This window comes from Crocuta crocuta, unplaced genomic scaffold (assembly GCF_008692635.1).
Source record: "Crocuta crocuta isolate KB4526 unplaced genomic scaffold, BGI_CrCroc_1.0 scaffold50, whole genome shotgun sequence".
Taxonomy (NCBI): Eukaryota; Metazoa; Chordata; class Mammalia; order Carnivora; family Hyaenidae; genus Crocuta; species Crocuta crocuta.
The window spans coordinates 1,991,647-2,017,390 of NW_027527428.1; the positions used below are offsets into that span (position 1 = coordinate 1,991,647).

Consider the following 25,744-nt stretch of genomic DNA (forward strand, 5'->3'; position numbering starts at 1 on the left):
GGGCTGGCCCACCATGCTCTTTCCTACTCCTCTGGCAAAGCCCTGAGCTGTTCTACCTCCAAGCCCCCCACCCCTTCAAGGTCGTCTGAGGGTGCAGGTGGCAGAGAGAAGCTCCCATGGCCTTTGTCTATGGAAGACTAGTGTGGTGGGGGCAGGTCTTCCTGGAGAGGGAGCCCTGGGCCCAGGGACCAGGTGTTGGGACAGATTGACTTTAAGAGTGAAGATGACAAGAAATGGCATTTGGAGCACATCTGAGCTGCTCACAGGGTGGACAGCTCTACAAAAACACCAAAACCATTGAAGTGGAGAACTGGGCTGGGAGATGGGGGGAGGCAGGAAGTAGGTACACACAGACTGGAGGTGGTGCTACAGAGTGGGGGGGGTGCAGGGACCCTCCCCTGGGAGAAGGTCTTCAGGGTCAGACTCCAGGGGGTGCTGAGTTGAGGCGCCAGAGCTAGGCGAGGACACACCTCATCACGTCAGCTATATGCTCCTAACAGTCGCCACTGCTTTGCAATTAATGAAATTAGGAAGTAACTGAAGAAAAAAATTAAGGGAAGTAGATGAGAGAAACCAAAAAAAGATTAATTTAGAAGAAAAGAAGGAAGGTGTCATTTGAGCTCAGTTTAAGTTCTTGGAGGGTAGCTGGCATTTGCTGAGCACCAGTGAGACAAGCCAGGCAGGCAAGACATGCGGCTGCTCCCGGTTCTGTTCCTTCTCATCGTCCAAGGTGAGTGAGGTGGGGGCTTCGGGACCAAGTACCTGGAGAAGCTGGGTGAGATTCAGATAGGGCCTGTCCTGGAGAAAATGGCAGGGTCTTTCATTCATCAAGATACGTTTTTTCTAAAGATTTAAAAAATATATTTTTGAAATCTAACTTCTTTTTTTAAATGTTTATTTTTGAGAGAGAGAGACAGAGACAGAGACAGAGCATGAGTGGGGAAGGAGCAGAGAGAGGGAGACACAGAATCCAAAGCAGGCTCCAAGCGACTTCAGCACAGAGCTGTCAGCACAGAGCCTGACATGGGGCTCTAACCCTCGAATTGCGAGATCATGACCTGAGCTGAAGTTGGACACTTAACTGACTGAGCCACCCAGGTGTCCCTAAAAAAAATTTTTTTTAAGTTTTGTTACCTGAGAGGTACTAAGTTAGGTATTGAGGAATGAAAAGAAAAATAAATAATGTAAATGGTGTCTGTTTCCTAGGGCACTGTTTGTCAACCCTGGCAAATAGATTGATAGACAGATGGATAGATGGATGGATGGATGGATGGATGGATGGATGGATGGATGGATGGATAGATGACAGGCACATACTTTCACTCATATATACAAACATACATGAATAATTCCTGAGGAACTTTTAAGGAGCACAGATGATCAGTCTCCAGCTGAGACCCACTCACTCAAGGTGGGATTCAGCCATCGGGATAATTTAAAAGCCTAAACAACTGGTCTTAACTTGTAGCTCGAGCCGGGAATCTCTCTTCTGAAGAACTCAGACTACAGAGAGGAAGACAGGCAGCAAAACCACGGTGTGACAGGCTCTCTGGAGAGTTCTTCAACCCCACACATCAGCCTGCTTGAGTCTATGCTCTGGATGATCCAAAGATCAGACTGTCATGCAATGTCATAGAGCAACAAACAAGACACTTTGAGTGTTTCACCTGGGGGGAAAGACCAGAGATGAGAAGGTGACTATTTGTGGGCTGGATGTCAAATCCTTGGAGGCAGCTGGTGCTCTATGCTCAGAGAAGACGGTAGCTAGTGCAGAACCCTTTGGCTGTCCCAGCTCTGTTCCTTCTCATCTTCCAGAACCACTAAGCTTGAGGTAGGATGCAGATAGTATCTTTTCTAGGCAAGAAGTTATCATGAGAAATAAAATGACCCCCATTTACTCATCAATTGACGTTTTAGATACATGGAAGTACAAGGTGTGTAAGTAAAAAAAAAAACCTAGCAATCACCTGTGTAAGTGTGTGTGTGTGTGTGTGTGTGTGTGTGTGTTTAAGTCATGTCACATGACAATTTGGAGGCTGAAGGTTTGTAGGTGTGTGTGGGTTAGAGTGTCAGGGGCTGGGATGGGGAAGGGGCCACACTGCCTCACCAGTTCTGGGATTCAGTAATACACCTGTGGCTGCAGTGTGCACTCTGTGCTGTCGGGAAGAGCTGCTGCTTGAGGGGGAGGGGGGAGGGGTTGGTCAGTAGGATGGCGAGTGAGTGGAGGGCCCTGTATCAAGCAGTTAGGAGCCTTAAGGAGGATTCACAAGAGGGGTGATAGAAAAGAAATTCTGTGGGAGATGGATAGCCAGTCTTCAGGGCAGGACCAGAAGCCCCAGCAGCACCCGGGTCAGCTCTGGGCCAAGGAAAGATGAGATGCATGTTGGCTTTCTGTTTTCTAGGCCACTTCTCCACCTGTGTGGAGAGAACGGTGAGAGGCATAGAGGGGGGCACACTGATCACATCCTGTGAGTACGGCACAGGATGGGAATCCTATAGGAAGTGGTGGTGTCGAGGGAAGAATTGGAATTCCTGCAAAATCCTTGTTAAGACGACCGGGTCAGAGAAACTGGTGAAGAAGGGCAGAGCGTCCATCCAGGAGAACCGCAGTCGACGTACATTCACTGTGACCTTGGAGGATCTCCGTCGGGATGACACAGACATCTACTGGTGTGGGATTGAGCGAACCGGCAATGACCTAGGATACAAATTTTCCGTGGTTGTCGACCCAGGTAAGGACTACCCCTCCTGTGCTCTGGGGTCTTGAGATCCATCCCCAGAGGAGTCAGGACTGTACCTCTGCCTTTCTGGGTAGATGGAAAGGAATCTCAAAACTCTCCTGAGGCTATACATGTGTGTGTGCTTATGTGAGCATGTGTGTGCATGTGCAAGCATGGATGGGGACACCAAGAGTCTGGGGAAAGACTGAAAGAAAGACTGAGCCCCCACACCTCCACACATTTCCATCTGGTCTCCCCAGAGGGAGCAGAGAAGAACAGACTTGTCCAGGGAAGGCAGCTCCTCTTTTCCTTTTTTCTTTTTTTAATGTTTTATTTATTTCTAGGAGAGAGAGAGAGAGACAGCGTGAGCAGGGGAGGGTCAGAGAGAGAGGGAGTCACAGACTGAAATAGGCTCCAGGCTCTGAGCTGGCAGTCAGCACAGAGCCCGACGCGGGGCTCGAACCCACGAACTGCGAGATCATGACCTGAGCGAAAGTCGGACGCTTAACCGACTAAGCCACCCAGGCGCCCCAGGCAGCTCCTCTTTTCCTGATCACATCCCATCCTGCATGGGGCATTATCAGGCGTACAGAGAGGAGTAGGGTATCAGAAAGCCATGATCCTGAGGGTCTTACTTAAGGACAAGAGACCCTCCCCCTGAGTCCTCTTTTCCCCCTCTCCCTCTGGCAACATCAGCACAAAGGAGTAGGTGTGGGACTGTGCATCCAGTTCTGGGAGAAGGAAAGGCATGCTCCACTGTGTTGTGGCCACCTTCTCCTCTTGCTGCCTCTATCCTTGGAGGGGCCCCCAGGCTCCCCTGAGCTGCCCCAGAAACACTAGGGCCTCCCTAGAGACAGGCCTGGAAAGAGACTCAGTCTGTAGCCCCCGTCCCACCGCTCTGCCTCTGGACCCTGCATCTTGTCTCCAACACACAGACACAGAGACAGACACCAGGTAGGTAATGGATCTGCTGTTCAACACTCCATTTCTAAGACATTTTTTAAAATATTTTTATTTATTTCTAGGAGAGAGAGAGAGAGAGCGTGAGCAGGGGAGGGGGAGAGAGAGAGAGGGAGATACAGACTCTGAAACAGGCTCCAGGCTCTGAGCTGGCAGTCAGCACAGAGCCCGACGCGGGGCTCGAACCCGTAAACTGCGAGACCATGACCTAAGCGAAAGTCGGACGCTTAACCGACTAAGCCACCCAGGCGCCCCTCAACACTCCATTTCTAGAGAAGGGACTTCTAGAGAAGTCCCTTCAAACTAAGCATATGCATATATAGTGTGCAAATGTGTGGAGTGTAGAGATATACTTGTGTAGAATGTTCCAGAAATTAACTGAAAAGGACAACAAAGGTGGGAAGATGTGTGCATGAGTGGAGGAGGAGTTGGTGCCCGAGAACTGGAGTCTGGACCCTTAACCCAGACGACCTTCCCTAGGCAGTCCTGGAGAAATAAGAAAACAAGACCCAGGGAGGCAGAAAGGACCCCATGAGGAAGCAGAGGCTGTGGGCACTTGGTGGACCCAAGAAGCAGAGGAACCCTGTGTCTGCCAGCTCATGAGTCACATTGCTTCAGGACAGGTGGCACAGAGCCTGCTTCAGGCAAGGCTGAGACTCAGAAAAGAGCCTGCCTGGCTGATTTAAGGCTCCAGGGATTAGGAACATGGTTCTGACATGCTCAGCTGTGCCGCCAAAGAACACTGAGATTAAATTGAATGTGAATTCCTACATAATCAGCAACCCCAAATCCCTCACAAGGAAGTAAACTCATGTTGCTCTGCAAATAAGTAATCATATGTTTGGGATAGAAAGCAAAGGAGCAAGAGAAGACCAACGTAGCTGAACAGTAGCACTAAGAGAGAAAGTTCTGCACCCCGGGGGGTGGGGGGTGGAGAAGACCATGGGAACCACCTGTGACACTCAGAACCTTGTCCTACTCTGTGTGTTTAGCCCCTGATCCAACAGACCCTCCCCAGACTGTGGCAACAACAACGCTACCCAGTTGGATTTCTACTCTTCCATCTACCCAGGGCATCAACAGCAGCCAGCCCATGGATTTGAATAACCCACTAAATAGGTGAGCAGACCTGCACCCCACAGACCTTCCCATTGCTGCCTTGGGACAGCTCCCCTCAGGGCACTCTGACAGGGACCCCACTGGCTCCTCTGATGTTTCCTGTGCAGGGGACAAACAGCAAAGTCTGCACTGGGCCCCCTCTTTATACCTCTGAGTCCTTAAAGTGCTCCCCCTCTCCACCAGAAATCTAAGCAAAGTTGTTCAGCTGGGCTGCAGGAGAGAAGTTTCTGGTCTCCTTTGGACCTTCCTCCTGACCCCCAAGAAGGCAAAACAGGCACAAGTGCTTTCAGCCTCCAGTTACCAGAAGGGACAAGCTCTGGATTAGCTCCTTGTGGCTGCTGGGGCAAATCGCCACCACCCTGGTGGCTGAAGACAAAACAAAGTTATGATTTTAAGGTTCTGGAGATCAAGGTCTTGGATGAGTCTTACTGGGCTAAACCCAAGGTGCTGGCCGGGCTGGTTCCTCCTTGAGGCTCTAAGGGAGAAACACTTCTTGTCTTTTCCAGCTTCTGTAGGCCACTGCACCCCTGGCTCATGGTCCCTTCCATATGCCAGCAGGGGTGGCCGAGTCCTTCTCAGCCACATTACCCTGACACTGGCTCTCTCATGTGCTTTCATTTATAAAGACATTGCAATTCTATAGGATCTACCCAGATATCCCAGGATCACCTCCCCATCTCAAAGTCAACTGCTTGGCAATCCTAAATCCATCTGCATCATTTATTCCCCGTGCCACATAACGTAACACATTCACAGGTCTAGGGATTAGGACATCTTTGGGGGGGCATTATTCTGCCCACAGACAGTTGTGCAGGTACCTGTCCCATGGATCCATCCCTGTTCTCCCCAAATGCTAGGGAAATGCTGGGAAGGGGAAGGAAACTGGAATTTCTCCTTTTTCACATTCCCAACATAGTCAACAGGCTGGGCCATCAATCTGAAACCCACCACCTCAACAGGCATCCAAGAAACAATCAATTAACTCTTTCTTCAAGGGCAAACACCCTGCCCCAGTTTCACCCCATCCCAGACCAGGGTGATGGTGCATTTCCTGCCAGAAGCACCCTTCACCACCCTCCTTCAAGCTCCTTTCCTTCTTCCTTCGATTCTCAAGGACCCTATTCCTTGGAGCCTGACCCTGCGGAGCAGTGTGTTTAGTCATGTGTGCAAATGAGGCCAGGCACTTGGCTCATGCTTCACAACCAGCTTTTGTCCTGCTCATGACTGTTTGGAGACCAGTTCTTCTATTGAGTGGGAGGGAGGATGCAGGACTTTTAGGAGACTGAAGGGCACAGGAGGAAGCTGCGGGTAGAGAGAGGGGTCAGCAGCCCTGCAGCAAGCAGAACTTGGGAAGAGAGTACAGTAGGTTAAAGGATAATTTAGGAAGTTCAAGGAAGCATATCCTCTCTCTCAAGAAAACTCTCTGTGAAATGGACATGACACATCTTGCTCAAGGTAGGCAGAAGAAGAGAACAAGGTCAGCCTGCAAGAGTTCCTGGCATGGCTTGTGGGGGAATTGAGGGGGCAGAGGTTGAGGGGGTCAAATTCCAGATACTGATGGGGATTCCCAGGGGGGACATATGTGAGCAAGGGCACAATGGTGCAGAGACCATGTGTCCATGTACAAGGTGTATGTGATAGTGCACCTGCTATGCTCTACCACATGGGGGTCAGAGTGGGGAAAGACCCCTCCCAGGAGAAGCCAGAAGGTTAACAGATTATATGGGTGGGATATAGGTGAAAGCAGACAGGTAAGGCCTGGGGCATCCCCTGAAGAGGGAGCTCACTCCTGTCACCATGTTCCCTGCACAGGGCCCTGCTACACAACCTTCCTTTGTGCTCTCAGCCTTCGTGAAGATTCCCCTGCTTGAGACCTGCTGTTACTGTGATGTGGTCAAGTAGGAGTCAGGGGAACTTAGAGAGATGTAAATCAGCCTGTGCAGGAGAACCACAGCCTCCACCCCATGGACACCCCTACACCCTCTGACCTCTGATCAGGGAAAAGGCAGTGACTGCAGTTCCAAGAGAGATGAAGGTCCCTGTTAGGTGAAGACTCCCCTTGTCCTGACCTCAGGAATAAACTGTTTCCCTCACTGCCCTGAACAGGTCAGCAACCCTGGCTTTCAACGTAGCTGCAGAGAATCCTCCTGTGTGGATCTTCCTGTTACCTCCTTTCCTTGTGACTCTGGAGTGGCTCTGCCGAGGATAATTGACTATTACATCATTCAACACTCTGGCCAATGATGGGTTTTCCAATTCCAGACCAACCAGCAAGCATAAAACCTCAATTAAACCAAAAAGCTTGGGAGTGTGTTCACATGGACAAATATCCCTGATAGGCCAGCTGTATAAAGGTCTGCTGATTCCACCTTCTGCTGCATCGGTACCTCCCAGAGAAAGAATTGCCTGAATGTAAAAGATTGAAGGCAGAGTTGGACCATTACCCAACCCACATCCTGTCTGTTTGCACTGTATATTTCCTATTAAAATCCATGGCTTGCTGCACCCTCTTATGAATTATTTTTTGTTGGGACACTACTTGAATGTTTTATATGTGAGAGGATGACCCTTTCCTTCTAGGCAGTGTAAAGGTACTCTAAATCCAGTGTAGATTTAGATTGTTTCCAGCAACAGGGAGATGGGAGAGTAGAAAGTGAGAGGGCTGGATAAGCTCCTTTTTCCCCTCAAAGGGGTCCCAATGGTGGTTCTTCATATGCAGATGCAAAATTTCACTGATGGCTAAGAAAGGTAAAGTATAGGGATCTATGTCTAGAAATTATTTTCTGTAATTTAAAAAAGTGTATTGTGGTTTATGTATACCTCAAACCTTACAAAGTCTTCACATGCTAAGCACACAGCCTAATCAGCTTTTTAAAGCCTGGAATACCTGAGTTACTGTCGTGTCAAACAAGATCTTACTAGGGGTATGGATTTATGACTATAAATTTGACAAAATTCATTAAAGTTTCTCTTTTTCCCTCTGTAAGTAATAAGTGTTTTGTGGGGAGGAGCTTTGAAACAACGTAAATACCCACCTGTACCTGTATCTACATCAGTGGCCTCTGGGCATAGGGCACTCACCCAGTGGTCACAAGAAACAGTTCATTTCTGTCCCTCCATTTGTCCCTTGGCCCCACTGGTCCTTAGGGTCTGTTTGGACTTTTCCATCTAGAGAGGACAGTCTAAGAGGCTCAGATCTGTCCCCATCACAGCTGTGATGCTGCCCATCCCCCAGACAGCTCAGACTCACCATCATCCACTCTTGGGTTTGGCCTGATCTTTGGCCTTTCCACCTCCCCAACCTCCCCTCACACCACCCCCCACACACACCAGCTGAACAATGGCAAGTCCAGAATGCACAGCCCTTTGTGTTTAACTTCTTCTGCCTCACTCATCAAAAAATAACACAAGACTTATTCTTTTTTATTTTCAAAGGTATATATGTTTCCTCTCAATAAGGGTTTTGGAGCTTTTTCTTTTCCACTTACATTCTTCCTGAGCTCTGTCTACTCTTTTTTTGTGTCCATATTTAATATTGAACCATTTTATTGGAACTATATGTTCGTGTCGCCCCCCACCAAATTCATATGTCAAAGCCCTAATCAGGGAAAATATCAAGGACCCACCAGTTGAGAAGTCTTTACAAGTGTCTAGAATAATGGCGGAGGACATTTTAGGGGATACTTACCTGGATTTCTACAGATCAGAGAGTGCTAAGATGAAACACTTAGACTAACAGTGTCTGTGATTATTCTTTATATGGTGGTCTCATCTGGAATAGGACCCAATGTAAAGTGGGTATGCCAAAACATAACTGTTTACTAGACAGAAACAACCTTGCACATCCTGGGGGGTATAGAAACTACACCAGACTTGGGATCAAAGAATTTGTTTTCAGTTCTGGCTCAGGTGCCACTGGCTCTGTGGCACTGGGCAAATATCTTCTGTCTGGTCTCCATTTCTCCATGTGTAAAATGAAATGTTTAATGACCCATATGGTTTCTTGAGCCCCATTTGCCTAGAATCAGGGAGATACTCAGAGGACTTGTGTGTCTGCCTCACATGCAATAGTTGTCAATGAAAGTTTTGAAACAATGTAAATCACCAGTTCTTCACCAAATTTCTATTTAGTCTTTTATTTGCTTATACCAATATATACTGAAATGGCTTTTATTTTGCTCCATGGGTTTACACTCCATTACTACCTTTATGTGTTTTGATGTTCAAATTGTCCCAGATTTGGCCATTGGGAGCCACTTCAAGCAACTTTCTGCCCTTTTGATGTGTCTCTCTAGCCCTTGAGTTCTTCCTTTTTTGTGACATAACAAGATATCCAAGGTTCAGCTTGTGGGTTTGGTGTCCCAGCCCTGGAATTAGCCACTTCTCAAAGAACTCTACTTCCTTTTAGTGGAGAATGATTTTCAAGAAGCTAAAGGGCCAGGAGCTGGGTGCTCTCTAATTATTAGGGTGTCTTTTTTCCTAGGTCCTCTGCAGACACACCTACATATACAGATAAATGATAGAAACATACTCTCTGTTGTATTCACATTTATATCCACATCCACTGAAGACTGTCAGTTCCCACCAAGATCCCCAATTCCCACCCAAAACCACAGGGCTCTTTCTAATTTTCTGGTTTTCTCTATTTGTGACTCCCCTCTCACACTGTGAGAAACTTGACTTCCGGAAGCTTTTATATATTTACTTATGGGCCAATACCACTACATGTAACCAATCTACCCTGGAAGGTGCAAGCCCAGCATTGACACTCGTGGCCAGCCCTTGGGCATTTCCTCTTGTGAAGTATGGTTTTTATTTTATTTGAGCTTCTATTCTTTCTTCTATTCTTTTCACCCATAAACTTTTGAAGGTGCCACTCCATTTATAGATGTAAGTTGATATTTGCCAAAGTCTAGTGTGGGGAGGGAGGTGTCTGAGAGGGTCTGCAAGCTGGAGCAGGTGGCGGCCTGGAACCTCTCTCTCTCAATGCGGGCAGGTGTCCCGTTGGTTCTCAGCTCACCCAGCATCACCAGCCTGGTAGCTCGCTGCTTGGCAGCCTTTTACTCCTCCTCCTCCTCTCTCATTTACTCCCATCCACCACAGCATTCTCCTCTGCCTGGAGCCCGGTTATGTGCATAAAAATGCCAAGTCTGCCAATCACAGTGTAAAGGTAAAGAACTGACCACATCCAATGATGAGGATATGGGGTGGGCATTTATTAACACATTGAGAGAAGGGTAGAAATTTATAATCTTTTTGGTATATGCACCAAATTGGAAAATGCACTGACCAGTAACACAGCTATTTATTAAATGGGAGTGTACCTACATGTATATCCACAAATGTGTATCAAACCCCATATGCAAGGAGATTCACTACAGAATTGCACCCAGTTGCAAAACAACAACAACAACAACAAAGGAAATGTCCATCACAAGCAAAAACAATTCATGATATATAAATATCATGGAATACAATGAAGCCATTAAAAACAAAAATCTATAGGTATTGTTATAGAATGATTTTTAAAATACATTAAGTGAGACAACAATACATGCTATTTTTCAGTGAGGAAAGGAAAGATATAGACACACATATATACTTTGGATGCATAGAATGTCATCAATGGACACACACACATACTCTCTATCTCTTACACACACACACAGACACACACAGACACACATGCTTGTTATAGTCCTTACCTTTGGGTAAGGAAGTAGTGTAGAAAACAAAACATACTTTTCTACATTACGTTTTGTGTGTTTTTAAAATTTCTATTTCTAAAAACCCACAAATAAATATAAAAGTTGGCATACCTGCCCAATTCTTCACTAGCTCCCTCTTGCCACGGAGATCCCAATGGTGCATGAGGGAAGAGTACTTCCCTGGGTCAATGGTCATGTAACTTGGACCCACAGTCATCTCCAACACTCCTAATCCCACACCAGGCTGTGTCTGCATTGACTTGCCTGAGTTCCTCTGGGTATACTTAGAAGTCAGAGCTGGTTCATGGAATTAAGAATATGCAGATCTCCACCTGCTGGATGAGAAGGCACAACCACCCACACGGGTGGGCAGGTAGGTAGCTCCCTCAATAGCCACACTCTGACTTTAGGGACATGAACCACCCAGGGATGTTTTAATTAAAGACACAGTTTCAATACACACACACAATGGAAGCAGAGTCTCAAAATTTATTGTTTACAGATCCAGGGGAGAGGCATTCAGTGAGCCTGGGGAAGGGCAGCCCCCCATCCTGGACCATGAGCAAGCAGGAAACTGAGAGCAGGGTGATGGCCTCTTTGACTTACAAGGGAGTCAGGGAAGAGGTCACTGATTTTTCACAGAATCAACTCCAAGTTGTTAATTTAAAAAGTGCCCCAGAAAAATCAAAGAAGGAACTTATGGCGGAATTCTAAGCTTGGGTCCTTATCTAAATTTCCAGGATAGGGGTGTGAGCAGGGTTGCCATCCTGTAAAATGCTTGGGAGCAAGAAACTCAAGAAAACAACAGTTTATTTTTCTCAAAAGTTGTTTTACTCTCCCCATATGCGCATGGAGAATGTGCGCTTTTTCTGATTGATGGACACACGGTTCTTCTTCAGCTCTGATCCAGTGGTTTGAGCAAGGATGTTGCAGCCATTCAGATCAGCCTCTTGACACCAGGACTTCACGTAGGTGTCCCACTCTGGGCCGTAGTGACACTGCATGGTGACTTACAGAGGAAAGTAGAAGAAAGGAAATAATGAAGACAAGAAAAAATAATAATTTGAAGTAGAAAAGAAATATAAAATAGAGAAGACCAAAAAGCCAACAATTGATTTTTTAACAAAAACAAAAACCCTAGAGGGATATTCATGATAAAAGGAGAGATCTGAATAATTGACACCAGGGGCGAAAAAGGGTACTCACAAAGTATCCTGCACATATTATAAGAAGGTAAGATAATTAGGGAATAGGATAATAAAGGATATCTAAACAAGGTTAAGCCAATAAAATTGAAACTCAGAGCGAAATAAAAAATTTGTAGCAAAACTTATATAATGTGCTAAAATAGACACAAAGAGAAAACTTTAATCATCTTACAACTATTTAAATGAACCATATTCATTATTAAAAATCTCTCCAACAGGTGCCTGGCTCATTCAGTCCTTAGAACACGTTACTTTGATCTCAGCATCAGGAATTTAAGCCCCATGTTACTTGTAGAGCTTACTTACAAAAAAAACAAAACACCTCTCCAAAAGGAAATTCCTGACACAGAGCTACAGTGGAGATTTCCACTAAACATTTAAGGAAGAAATAATGTCTATCTTATACAAAAAACTCCAGGACATAGGAAAAGAGGATGCAATCCCAAATCCATTTATAAGTCTATCATAATCTTGATTTCAAAACCTGAGAAGGACAGTACAATAAGAAATATTATAGGCAAATCCATTCATGAACATAAATGCAAAAGTCTGCAACCAAAAATCAGCAAGCTGAATCCGGGGATATATAAACAAGATAATATATCATCACCAAGTTGGTTTATTCAAAGAATGCAAAATTGTTTGAACATGAGAGTATTAATAAGTATAATATGCCACATTAACAGAGTAAAGGAGAAAATCATATGATCATATCAGAGATATGGATAGGAGTATTTGATAGATTTAAACAGCGCTTTGACTGTGGAGGCCATTCTGGACCTCAGGAATCTTCACAGCACCCTGACTGTGCTGGCACTCTTCTCTCTGACACTGGATATGAAACAGGGGATGGGAACAGCCACTCTGAGTCCCAGCCCCAAACTCCAGAAAGAGCAGACACAAGCACCAGAGGTCAGGAAAGCATTGGCAGGAAATGGGGTTTCTGGGTCCCATGGGAGAATGTCCCTTTGGCCCATGGGCTGAAACTGGGACCATCACCTGGATCTCTGTGGGCAATAGACCAGGCGCTGACTGAGCTGTGCAGAGAAACATGTGCCCAGAAAAGCTTGATTCCATCCTGGAGGAGGTGCTGGGAGCCATGAGAGCATCTAAGAGAAGCCCTGTCCATTCCCCAAACTCTAGGGGTCAGTCAGGTTCTAGGAGAACTCATGACTCCACCACCCTGTGTTACAGTTCACACTGAGTGACACTGAAGTCACTGGAGAGGAACCTCAGGGCCCAGGACAGAGCAGGCCCTGAAGACACACTGCCACACTTCTACATACTCTTACCTGGGTCAATGGTCACTTTGACTTCAACCCCAAGGTCAGTTGCAGATTTCTCAATCCCACACCAATAGGTGTCTGCATCGTTCCACCTGAGCTCCTCCATGGTCACAGTGAATGTGTGCAGTTTCTGATTGTCCTTGATGGACACTTGGTTACTCTTTACTTCCTCCTCTGATCCATTGGTTATAACAAGGATATGGCACTTTTTCCAATCAGCTCCTCGACACCACCACTTCTTGTAGGTCTCCCACCCAGGATCATAGCGACATTGCACTATCAGTGAGCCCCGCAGAGGGCCACTCACTGCATTTGACACCGCCCTGAGGGGATATGAGCCTGAAAAACACAAATACATGTGCCTGTCACCACCATACTCCATTGCCTGATGAAAAACCACAGCCTCCTGTAACATAAATAATTCCAATAAACCCAAGTACCTGATGAGTTGAATAACAGTCAAAGAAGTAATAGAACTTCCACAAGACAGACCTTTGTCCTTCAAAACTCTATTGGGTCAAAGCCATCACAGAAATCACTTAACAAAACAACTACAGATCTCAAAGAATCAAAAACGTCCACACTGAGCAATGGCAACATCTTATAATCCACTCCCTCTCCCTGTGAGAGCAAATGACCCAAGGAAAGGAATGGCCCCAGTACACTTCAGCCCACTGCCATCATGCAAGATGTTAGCTCTGTGGTTTCAGATCTTTTCATTTTTCCTTTTTTTTTTTAATTTATTTCTGAGAGAGAGAGAGAGAGATAGCANGGACCATCACCTGGATCTCTGTGGGCAATAGACCAGGCGCTGACTGAGCTGTGCAGAGAAACATGTGCCCAGAAAAGCTTGATTCCATCCTGGAGGAGGTGCTGGGNTCCCAGATCTTTTCATTTTTCAAGAGTAGCCAGGAACCTGGGTGTTGTGTGGACCTCACTATGTTAAAACACTGGAGATCATCACATAAATAGAGCAAAGGAATTTCTGTGTCTTTAAGTGTTATTATCTACAAAACTATGTGGCAAATTCATTATTGGGACAAATCCTTTGATTCTTGGAAATTCTTTTCCTGAGAATATTGAATATACAAGTTCTTTCGTGGTTCTTGAATCTGCTTATTGTTTTGGTTTGTTTTTCCAAGAAAGTTACCTGTTTCACGGACTGCGTATTAGCATAATGTCCTGCAATTACAAGGTACTTTTCATGGGTGCCTGGGTGGCTCGGTCAGATGAACTTCTAAGTCTTGATTTCATCTCAGGGTTGTGGGACTGAGCCCTGCATCAGGCTTTACACGACAGCACAGAGCCTGCTTGGGATTCTCTCTCCTTCCCCCCGACCCTGCTCATGCGCGCTCTCTCTCTCTCTCAAAATAAATAAATATTTTTTAAAAGAAAGAAATTCCTTTCATAATCAAAGTGTTTATATCTTGAGGCACATGGGTGGCTCAGTCAGGCTTGTGGTTTCTGCTCAGGTCATGATAAAACAGTTCCGGAGATTGAGCCCTACACTGGGCTCTGTGCTGACAGAGCGGAGCCTGCTTGATATTCTCTTCCACTCTCTGCCCCCACCCCCTCTCTCTCCAAAATAAATAAATAAAGTTTAAAAAATAATTCAAATGTTCGTATCTGTTATAACTACACATTCTGACTAACTGGCACTGCTTGGTTTTTATTGATTACACATGTTGCAAGATGTCCTCCTTCCTGTTTCTCCTTCCCTCTTCTTTGTTTTTGCACATTAACCCAGTTTGAGATTAGCTTGTAAATATTACTGTTTTTATTTCCTAAGTTGTTAATTTCTCATATGTACAATTTTATTTCTCTTATTTCCTCAAGATTACCATCGTGCTCTTTTTCCAATTTGCTAAGTTAAAGACTGATAATTTTGTTCCTTTCTAAAATGAAAAAATACTCTTTAAGGCTAAGGATTTATTTTTGTCCAATTTAAATATTGAGGTATAATTCACATACCATAAATTTTAAAGTATATAGTGCAGCAGTTTTTCAGATATTCATGAAATTGTGCAACACTGCCTCTAATTCCAGAACATTTTCGCCACCTCAGAAAGAAATTCTACACCCAGTCTCTCCTCACTTCCCTCTTGCCTGAAGCTTTTGAAACCACTAATCTACATTCTGTCTATAAATTTCTCCCTTCTGGATATCTCATATAAATGGAATCATACAATTAATGGCCTTTTTTTATGGCTTCATTTACCTAACTTAATTATTGTTTGGGTTTATCCATGAAGTAGGGTATGTGGGCACTTCAGTCCTTGGTAGGGATAGGCCACATTTAGTTTCTCACTCATCAGTTGATGATATATGGGTTCTTTTCACCTTTTGGCCAGTGAAAAATGTTTCTGTAAGAGCTATGTCTTAGTCTTTGCACTGACTCATGGGAAGGGAAGCTGACACTGTGCTTACAGCCAAAAGCTCCAGAATGGGTTTGCTCAAGACCCATGAGAAGCTGCTATGATTCTGAGAAGTCCCTGAGAAACTCCCACCAATGATCTCAGTCTTCACCAATAGAGTAAGTGTTTCCAAGAGCTTGACCAGAAGTCACTCCCAATCTGTCACCCACCCACAGACCCTTCAGCTGCCTCCAGAGTGTAAGGCTGCTCTCTCACCCTCCAAGTCTCTGACAAGTACTTCCATGGACAAACCTATAGAAAGAAGGCGATTGGGGGAGATGTGATTCCAGGATTCTGCTTAGTGAAGGAGAAGAAGGCTTGGATGGGTTGGTAGTGATGTCAAACTGACAACAGCTAGCCTTGTTTGCCCCTTGATCAATTCTGTCTCTATGTTGTCAAAGACTGATGTTTGTTGCCCCAGAATTCACATGTTGAAGTCCTAACCTCCCCTGTGATGGTGTTTGAAGATGATGCCTTTGGCAAGACATTATGGTTAGATGAGATCGTGATAGGAACCTCAGGATGGATTCGTGTTCTTATAAATAAAGACACCAGAGACTTTCTCTCTCTTCTTTCTCTCTGTCTCTGTCTCTGTCTCTCTCTCCTTGCTTATGCACAAAGAGGAGGTCACCATGAGAATATGGTGCCTGAAAACCAGAAGGAGAGCTTTCATCACCAAGTGAATCAGCCTTCACCTTGATCTTTGACTCCTCAGCCTTCAGAATGTGAGAAAAAACACATTTCTATAGTTTAAGCCACTCAGTCTGTGGTATGTCATTATGACTAATAAACATTTGTAACCCTTTTATCCCCACATGAACTTCCACATTAAGAACATAATTATATGCAAATTTTCCCAAAAATGTCTGCCGGAATTTTCCTTATCAGAGTTTTTCTCTTCTACATGCATGATGACAAAGTCAATGGATGAATAAAGGAGTTCATTTTATTTTCCATGATAACCTCCTTCCCAGAAGAGACACGTTCTGCATCCACTCCCACACGCTGTGGTTCTGTCGAATGATAGGGAGCAGAGCTGGGGCAGCCAATGGTCCTATATTAGCTCCTATCCTTTCTTAGCATCAAGTACTAGCTGCCTCCAAGGCTGTGACTTCCAGCCCACAAATAAACTCCTTCTAATTTCTGGTTTTCCGTCCCCAATGACACCACTCAAAGTGTCTCAGTTGTTGCGCTAACGACGCTGGAAGACAGGTCTTTGGATAATCCAAAGCAGAGACTCAGGGTGACTGATATGTGCAGATGAGCAACTCTCTAGAGATCCTCTAACACTCAGGTTTTTCTGGCATCTTCCTACCTGTACTCTAGCTCTTCAGAAGAGAGGTTCGCTGCCTTGAGGGACAAGCCAAGATCAATTATGCGGGCTTTTGAATGATCCAGATGTCTGAACCCTACCTTGACTAATTGGGTCTCAGCTAGAGGTTGGGCTCCTTAAAAATTCCTCAGGAATTCATGCATTTAACTACCATCTATCCATCTGTCCATCCATCCATCTATCCATCCATGTATCTGTCATCTGTCTATCGATCTATCTGCCGGGGACAACAAACAGTGCCCTAAAAAACAGACATCATTTGTGTTATTTATTTTTATTTTCCTTCCCCAACACCTAACTTAGTACCTGTCAGGTAACAAAGATTTTAAAATAGTTTTTTAATGATAAAGTGTCTGGATTAATGAAAAGCTCTGTGATTTCCCTGTGGGACAGATGCTTTCAGTGTCTGCCCAGATCCTAAATGTGCTCATCTGAAGGCCCCATGCCACTCACCTTGGACGACAGGAAGGAACAGAACCAGGAACAGCCACATATCCTGCCTGCCTGGGTTGTCTCCCTGATGCTCAGCTAATGCCAGTTGCCCTCTGGGGACTTGAACTGAACTCAGAGGCAAAGTGCTTGCTTTTCTCTAAATAATTTTTTTTAGTTTCTCTCACCTACTTCCCTTATTTTTTTTCTTCACTTACTTCCTAATTTCATTCATTAGGAGAAAAACAATGCTGTCCTTTAGGAGCATATGGCTGATGTGATCATGTGTCTTCAATGATCTGGAGAAACCAAGCATCCCACTGGCCAGGGTGCTACTTGCAATTGTGCATGAGGATCTGGGGAGCCAGTTGCCAGCAAACCAGGTGACACACTCCAGCAGGGAGGGGACACCAGAACCTTACAGTTGGGTCCAAGGCAGGGATGGGAACACATTGAGTTTGCACGTAAGGAAGAATCAGTGCTCAGGGCTCACACCCAGCCTCGCTGGACATACAGCCCCACCTTGAACCTCCTTCTGGGAAGCCCACCTTGGTGCATCCCAGACCACCTCTCCCACTCTGGGCCCTGGTCCAGCACAGATCCTGACCCACTTCCTCTCCATCTCAGGCTTCCCAAAGAGGTCCTGAGTCCCTCTAAGGCAGAGGTGCCATGGAGAGATTATAAAGAAGGAGAAGTTGCCTTTTTCTGTCAGCCTCATTGTGCCCTAGATTCTTCCTCTGTCACCCCTTGGCAGATTTCCCCTGGGTGTGGGCTGTTGGCCACTTCCCAGCCCCAAACTACTTATGCTAATGATTCCTAAGGGACTTTCACACAAGTGTCTCCTCTTCCTTTAGGTGTCCTCTCCTATGACTCTCCCCTGCTCCCTTTACCCCTCTTTCTGAATCAATTCTTTTGTCTCCTTTTTTCATCTATGTTTTCCGTGTTTGTGAGTTTGGTTGTACTTTTTGGGGGTAGGGTTGTTGTGCTTTGTGCTTGTACTTGCTCTTCCAATCTTTAGATGAAATATTTAGTTTGGGAATTACGTTTTTTAAAAATCATTATGTATTTTGAGACAGAGAGATAGAGGCTGAGCCACCCAGAGCCCTAGGAATTATATTTTTATTTCAAAAGCTCCTATTCTGTTCTCTGTTTGCAGATGTTTTCGAAAACTCTCCTCACTTGTGGTCTTATTTGGTCTGGTCTTGTTTGGTCCTTCCCTTTTATATCACACACTTGACTCAAATGTCTGATCATTGTTGGTTTTCTGATTGTAAGTGAGGTTGAGCCAAAACATAGCTAATTGGGGCTCTGAACATGTGGGTGCAAAACACCATGTTAAATAGGTGTGTTGTGTTGTGCCTAATTCTTTGAGCCTTCCATCCCTTCTTGACCTACAGGCTATGCTTTCCCACAAGCCGCAGAGGGGTATTCTAAATACCACAGTGGAGAGGCTTAAAGGTGGCCTCCAGCATCCTGTTTAGTTCCCTTGGTTTCCACATATATTTTATTAAGTTAAAGAGCCTCCTGAGGGCTGGAAAGGTTTCTCTCTTGATTTAGGGACTGGTTGCACGGAGTGTTTATTTCTGTAAATATATTGAGCTGTGCACTTCTGATGTGTGCACCTTCTGAGTGTATTTTATACTCCAATAAAAAGGTTTTAAGTTTTACCATGAAAATTTTCCAAGCCATCACATATGTGCTTATCAATCCTTTAAATAGCAGCCTATTTCATTGTGTGACTGTAGTATAATTAACTATTCCTGTATGGATGATAGATGATTCTGTTTCTAGCTTATTACTCTTGCAAACCTATGCTGCAGGCTTCTAGCCCGGGTAAGATGAAGTCAACACACTCCACAGACCTCTCCCCCTGACTATATCTAAGAACTCAGGCAGAATACATGGAGCTGCTATCTGAGTATTTTGCAAAATGAACCCTAGTAAGAGATTGGGGAAGAAACCAGACCAATCCAGCTGTGTGTTTTCTGGTTATGTTTCCTTCTATATTCTCCTGCCTGAGTGTGAACCCTGCAGCCCACACCCTGAAAATGCATGCTCAGCAGGGATCTTAAGTGCTCCAGAGGAGAGGAAAAGGGAAGCCCTAAAGGGAGATGGGGGTCAGATGCCCAGAGTTTTCTTGGTGTTTGTGTTTTCTTTCCCTTCCACAGGTCCTGAGCAAGCCACAGGACAGAAGCTGCAATTCCATGTGAAGCCGCTGGGGGTCGACAGCTGGAACTCTGAAGGAGGAAAGTCCTCCCAGCCCAGAAGAGCTAGGGTCCCAATGTCTGGTGGTAGAAATACCAGTCCATCTTCTCCCTCTTTGTTGCACCTAGAAGCAAACCCAATCACAGGAAGTACGAAGCATATTGGGAGAGCAAAGCCTCCACTCTCCAAGCTTCCCAACCAAAGAACCCGGATGGGAAGAACTGGAGGCTCTGAGAGCTGGGCGCGGTATTGAGGGGATGGAGAAGAGGAAGCAGCTGAATAAAGGGATACTAGACCTCCCAAGCTAGCCCCCCAGCTGTACACTCCTGATCAAACCCTGGAGAAACACTCCATGTTGAGAACTGGATGAAGAACTCCACTGGATGGCGCTCAAGTGGCACATCCGAGGAGCACCTGCAAGGCTCCAGAAAGCCCGACCAGCGCACGTGGGAACCACAGTCCACAGAAGCCACATCAGCACTTGAGGTCCCACCCCACCAGCTGGACTGCCTGCCAAGAATGAAACCAAAGTCAGAGTTAAAGACCTTTCCAGCGAGGTGATTACCATTGCTTTGCATGCTTGTGGTGGTGGTTCCGTGAAATGATGCGTGCGTTAAACACATAGAACCGAACACCACCACAAAGTTGTGCTATATGTAAAATTTGACAAGTAGTAAAAACAAGAAAAACGTTTGAAACTGTGTGCTTTAAGTATATGTGGTTTATTTATCCCAATTACACCTCAATCAAACTTAAGAAAGAAAGGGTGGGAAAAGTTTGAGGGGAGGCCAATATTCCTTCCCATCATCCCTTCATAGCTTCATGGCTGTAGGCAGAAGCCCCAGGGTTCACTGGGGCCCCAATCCCAGGAGAAGGCGCAGCTCTCACATGCCAACACAGAGGTATAGTGGCTGAAGGCAGGCTGTCCTAAGATGGGCCACTTTGGCAAGAAGATTATTTTGAGCTAAAGGCAGCTGACACCCTGTGGGCTCCAGAAAAAAATTTGCCCTTCCCTTAATTACATACAAGAATCTCAATTGGAGGGTTTTTGCAGAATAAGGGTTATTACAAGGGATAAATGTTATCTGAGTAACCTAACTGCATGGCAGGGCAAACATTTGTTTACAAACATTTACTGGCTTTCATCTTCCTGGGAAATCCTTTCCTTCCCTTTTAAGTCCCAGACCCCTACATCTTTTTCCTTAATTCAAAATGACATTTATACCCTTTATGCCTGACTGCCATGTCTGTGTGGGGCCCCACACACATGCTATTAAATTTTAATTTCTCCTGCTAATCCATCTCATATCAATTTGATTCTTAGTTGGGCCAGAAGGATCTTGAAGGACCCAGGAACTGCTTCCTGAAAAGGGGATGGGACATTCTTCCTCCCCGACAGTTAGTTGATATAGTCAGCAGCACTAGCTGGACGCCGCTCGCCCGGGACTCTGCCACAGCTGAGACATCTCTAAGACATCTGAGAGATCACTGGCAGAAGATAAGATTTCTCTCCGTGTCAGCCTCCTGGAATGGCTGTTTGCTGAGACCAAGGAAACGAACATGGTGTGAGTCTCTATCTCTTTTTCTCCCTTTAGATGAGCAGAGGAAAATATTTATGAAACTAGTTCCTTGGGCTTTGTGGATTTTTGGTTCAACCAATTCAGTTTGGTTGAGTGTCCTTTCGTTACTGATTCATTTCACCCCAAAAATGGTCTTTGTTTTCCTTTGTCTATATCAGTTCTGTCATCTGTTGCTAAGAGACATCTTGGAAGCCAGAGCTACAAAATTGATGAACACAAGTCGAGCATTTAATAAAAGCTGTTAGATGTTGAATGGAAACCAACTTGACAATAAACTATTTAAAATTTTTTAAAAAATAAAAAATAAATAAAAACTGTTCGAACTCTTGCCACCCGAAGAGGATTCCCATGACAGGATGAGCTGGTCATGGAACAGAGTAGACTGACACTAGGTCACCCACCAGAATCAGAAACTTCCATGCGAGCAGGTACACTGTAAACAATGCACAGTCCCCAACCCCATGACACATCCTTACGAGGTTATTGTGGCTCCCAGAGAACCAAGGCTTCGATAAAGCTGGGAGATTTATTCTTTTGTTTAGTTTTATTTCCCAAGAGTTTGGCTTATGACCAGTGAGAGTTTCTTCTCTTTCGTCTCCACCATCCAGAGGGGGCACTTCCTGGGGCACACCTTGGTGGCGAAATAGACCAGGGACCCAAGTCGCTTTCACTTTGTCAGGTTGTGCCAGCTCTCATGGCATTGGAAAACTTCGTGTCTCAACCCTCATTGCTTGTCAGTGCTGGAAAGTGATTCCAGAAGCACCAGTGGATGTCACTCTTTCGTGGGTCTGTGACTGGAGGTGTCTCACATTTTTGTGGGAGACTGGAGACACCATTTCCACAACACATCTTATCACCTGTGCACTGAAGTCCTTTGCTTTCTTAGTCCAATGTCAGGAGTAAACTTTTGGATCATGGAGGCTGCATCACCTCTGCCCTCTCTGGTAATCTCTTGGGACCTGAGTTAAGTCACGAAAAGTCTTACTGGTTTGGGTTCCTAGTAATATGATATCCATCAATGGCCAAAGGATGGATCCTTTAAATTTGGTATATTTTTAAATAGATATATTTCATAAAGAACTTTCAATTATCTTATTAGTATAATGGCTACCCTTAAGGACCCCTTTGGCAAACTGGAAGAAGTTCAAATTTAAGACAAACATAAATTTCCATGTCCAGTGTAAATCCCCTTTTGTTTCTTCTTTGTTTAAGTTTCATTGAGGTTTTCACTGGCATCACAGTTGTTTTGTAGTTCTATACATTACTCAGTGCTTATCACATAAATGGACTCTTAATCTGTTTCAACAAATCCCCACCAACCTCCAACCTGGTACCATCCCTTTGTTCTCTGCAGTTGTGAGTCTATTTTCTGGTTTGTCTCCCCTCTTTCTGCTGTTGTTATTGTTCATTTATTTTGTTTTGTCTTCTTAAATTCTGGCCACATAAGCCTATTTTAACCCCCTTTACTCACAAGATTTACAGAAATCACTCTGTCTGATCTCTAAGTTCAAAGTCTTTAGGTTGTTCCTGTAAATGCTAAAAGCCAGAACATGAATTTAACAAAAGCACCTGACACTGGAAATAATGCTCACTTTGCTCCCACCTTCCAGGACTCTGTAACCAGGCTCTGCCAGCCTGAGGAATTCTTTTAAAAAAATGTTTAATGTTTTATTTACTTCTGAGAGAGAGTGAGAGAGACAGTGTGAGCAAGAGAGGGTCAGAGAGAGAGGGAGACACAAGATCTGAAACAGATTCCAGGCTCTGAGCTAGCTGTAAGCACAGAGCCCGACGTGGGGCTCAAACCCACGAACCCTGAGATCATGACCTGAACCGAAGTTGGACACTTAACCAACTGAGCCACCCAGGCACCCCAAGCCTGAGGAATTCTTATACAGTGTGTTTGCAGGTGTATCCTAGAACCTCCCCCCCACACACACAAATTTCATGTCCCCTGGACAGCAGCAAAAATTTTAAATTACAGGGGTGCCTGGGTGGCTCAGTCGGTTGGGCATCCAATTTCGGCTCAGGTCATGATCTCACGGTTTGTGGGTTCAAGTCCTGTGTTGGGCTCTCTGCTGACAGCTCAGAGCCTGGAGCCTGTTTCAGATTCTGTGTCTCCCTCTCTCTCTGACCCTCCCCTGCTCATGCTGTCTCTCTCTCTCTCAGAAATAAATAAAACATTAAAAATTAAAAAATAAAATAAAGTAAATAAAATACAAACTGCTGGCAGGACTCATGTGCCCAGACTCCAGCCCCTCTGATGACAGGCAGAGAGCTCCAAGGATCCCCCCTGGAGAAAAGTGAGACCCTTGCTCTGTGTTTTTGTGATATAAATTCTCTACCCCACTTCACTAAGACCAAAGGGCCTTTTTACGACATGTGAACTCTAGGAGGAAATTTTTGATTAAAACAAATAAATAAACAAAAGAGGGAAGTATTTAAAAATTTGGGCCAGTAATGTGCTGTCCACAAATAGTAGTACAAACAAAATTAAGATTTTGTTTGCATCTTGTCTGTGTATTGTGTGTGTGTGTGTGTGTGTGTGTCCATGTGTGTTGTAAATGTGAGATATTTTCTCTACCTCTGGGCATACTGCTAAAACTAATTTGCAAAAGAGCTCTATTTAGTTAGTTTGAAGGCAAGTATGGGCATTCTAAAATTCAGAAAGGTAAAAACTCACCCAAATGTGTTTCAAGTTCACACAATCTGGGAACGTATTCAGTAGTAAAGCTGATTTAAGGTTGCTGGTTAACTCATAATGGGTATGTCTATAGAGTTATCAGCTTTAAATAGAAAACTTTTATTCTGCTTGTGTTTACTAAAAATCAAATAAGGTCATGGTATCACTGTTGCACTTGCCCAGGAGAAAAAGAAACCTTAGAATAATTGTTGATTTTACCTAATGCCTCATGAAGTTTTAGGGGCAGTCTGAGTATAATCGTTAAAAACAAGTAAATTAAATTGATGTAACTATGATAAAATAATGAGCAGAGATTTATCTGTTTTTGTCCTATTATAGAGATACTAAAGATACATTTGGGTCTGTTAATAAACAGATTTCTTGCTTGTATTATGATTGTATTATGCAAAAGCACATGTTTCTAAAAATTCCAAAATATATTCATTAACTTGCAAATCTAAAGAATTCTGGTGAACAGGATTCAAAGTTGCTTACTTCTCAGTTTTTACTGAAAATTGGGGTTTCTAGCATTAAGAATTCTAATAAATCTGATTAAGACTACTAGAAATAATAAGGGAAACAACTTTGTATATGAAGACAATAAGGCATTGTTTTGGTAAGAGAAAATATGAAGAATAAAAAGACGTATTTGTTGAGGGAACAGAAATTAATTTCGTCCTAAAGTGAGACCATTTCTTTCAAGAGGAAACATTTAAGACAAAATTTGAAAGTAAAAAAGAAAGCTCCAGTTTATGAAGAACGAATATTTGGAAAGAAACTTTATGTGTGGCCAATACTGGCTACGATTATGATTAATTCAAAGAAATAAATGAATTTTAACATCAAAAGTGCACTGGTGCAAAGGTTTTGTTTTCTCTTTATAAAAAGGACAGAGTTGGTCTAATCTCCATAAGAAATTATGAGCAAAACTATCTTTTTAAGTTATCTGCCTAAAAACCATGATTCTGGTGACCAGAATAATTTCCCATATTTATCAATCTTGGATACTTAAGAAAACTAGTGATTCTGAATATCCAAGGAGTTACATTTTGCTCTCACAGCTATGTAACCTTCTATATTTGCCTTGACTACCTTTTATTGTGATGTTAGTTGAAAGGATAATTAAATATTCTTTTTTTTTTATTTCTAGGAGAGAGAGAGACAGCGTGAGCAGGGGAGGGTCAGAGAGAGAGGGAGACACAGACTCTGAAACAGGCTCCAGGCTCTGAGCTGGCAGTAGCACAGAGCCCGACGCGGGGCTCGAACCCACGAACCGCGAGATCATGACCTAAGCGAAAGTCGGACGCTTAACCGACTAAGCCACCCAGGCGCCCCTAAATATTCTTTCTTAATGATTTGTGATCCTACTCAAACATTCAAACCTTTTCAAATTTCTTGACATTTGAACATTTCAGAGATTTTGTAAGCAGGTAAACTAACGAGGGTTATTTGGTACATTAACTTACATGGGAAGCAATTGTCCCAAATAAGTGATATGAAACCTTCTTAGATTATGTTTATATATATATATGTTATTAAAATTATCTCCTAAAATTATATGAAACTCCTATAAATCTGATGTCCTCATATAATATTGTCTGGAAGTGCTGTATGTCATGGAAAGATCCAGATTTCCATGTCGGCTGCACTGGCAGGAACTCTATGCAGATCTCTCAGCATGGCCATTTTTATTTTTTACAAATAGTTTATTGTCAAATTGGTTTCCATATAACACCCAGTGCTCATCCCCACAAGTGCCCTCCTCCATGCCCATCCCCCCTACCCCCCACATCCATCAGTCCTCAGTTTTTGTCAGCATTCAAGAGTCTCTCATGGTTTGCCTCTCTCCCTTTCCCCCACCATTTCCCCCCTTCTTCTCCCCCATGGTCCTCAGTTAAGTTCCTCCTAATCCTCCTATTCGTGCAAACATGTGGTAGTTGTCCTTCTCTGCCTGACTTACTTCGCTCAGCATAACACCCTCAAGGTCCATCCATGTTGCTCACATGGCCAGATTTCATTCCTTCTCATTGCCATGTAGTATTCCATGGTATAGATGAACCACATCTTCTTGATCCATTCGTCTGTTGATGGACACTCAGGCT

General features: G+C 44.3%; 1 protein-coding gene across 1 annotated transcript; it reads left to right on the plus strand.

Annotated features, from left to right (window-relative positions):
• The first annotated feature begins 458 nt into the window (after positions 1–458).
• LOC144225509 (CMRF35-like molecule 5) lies at positions 459–7,275 on the plus strand. The gene is made up of 4 exons (XM_077756741.1): positions 459–730; positions 2,403–2,732; positions 4,673–4,799; positions 6,906–7,275. The coding sequence occupies exons 1-4, from the start codon at positions 691–693 to the stop codon at positions 7,006–7,008; spliced, it is 600 nt and encodes a 199-aa protein (XP_077612867.1). The 5' UTR covers positions 459–690; the 3' UTR covers positions 7,009–7,275.
• The last annotated feature ends 18,469 nt before the right edge of the window (positions 7,276–25,744 follow it).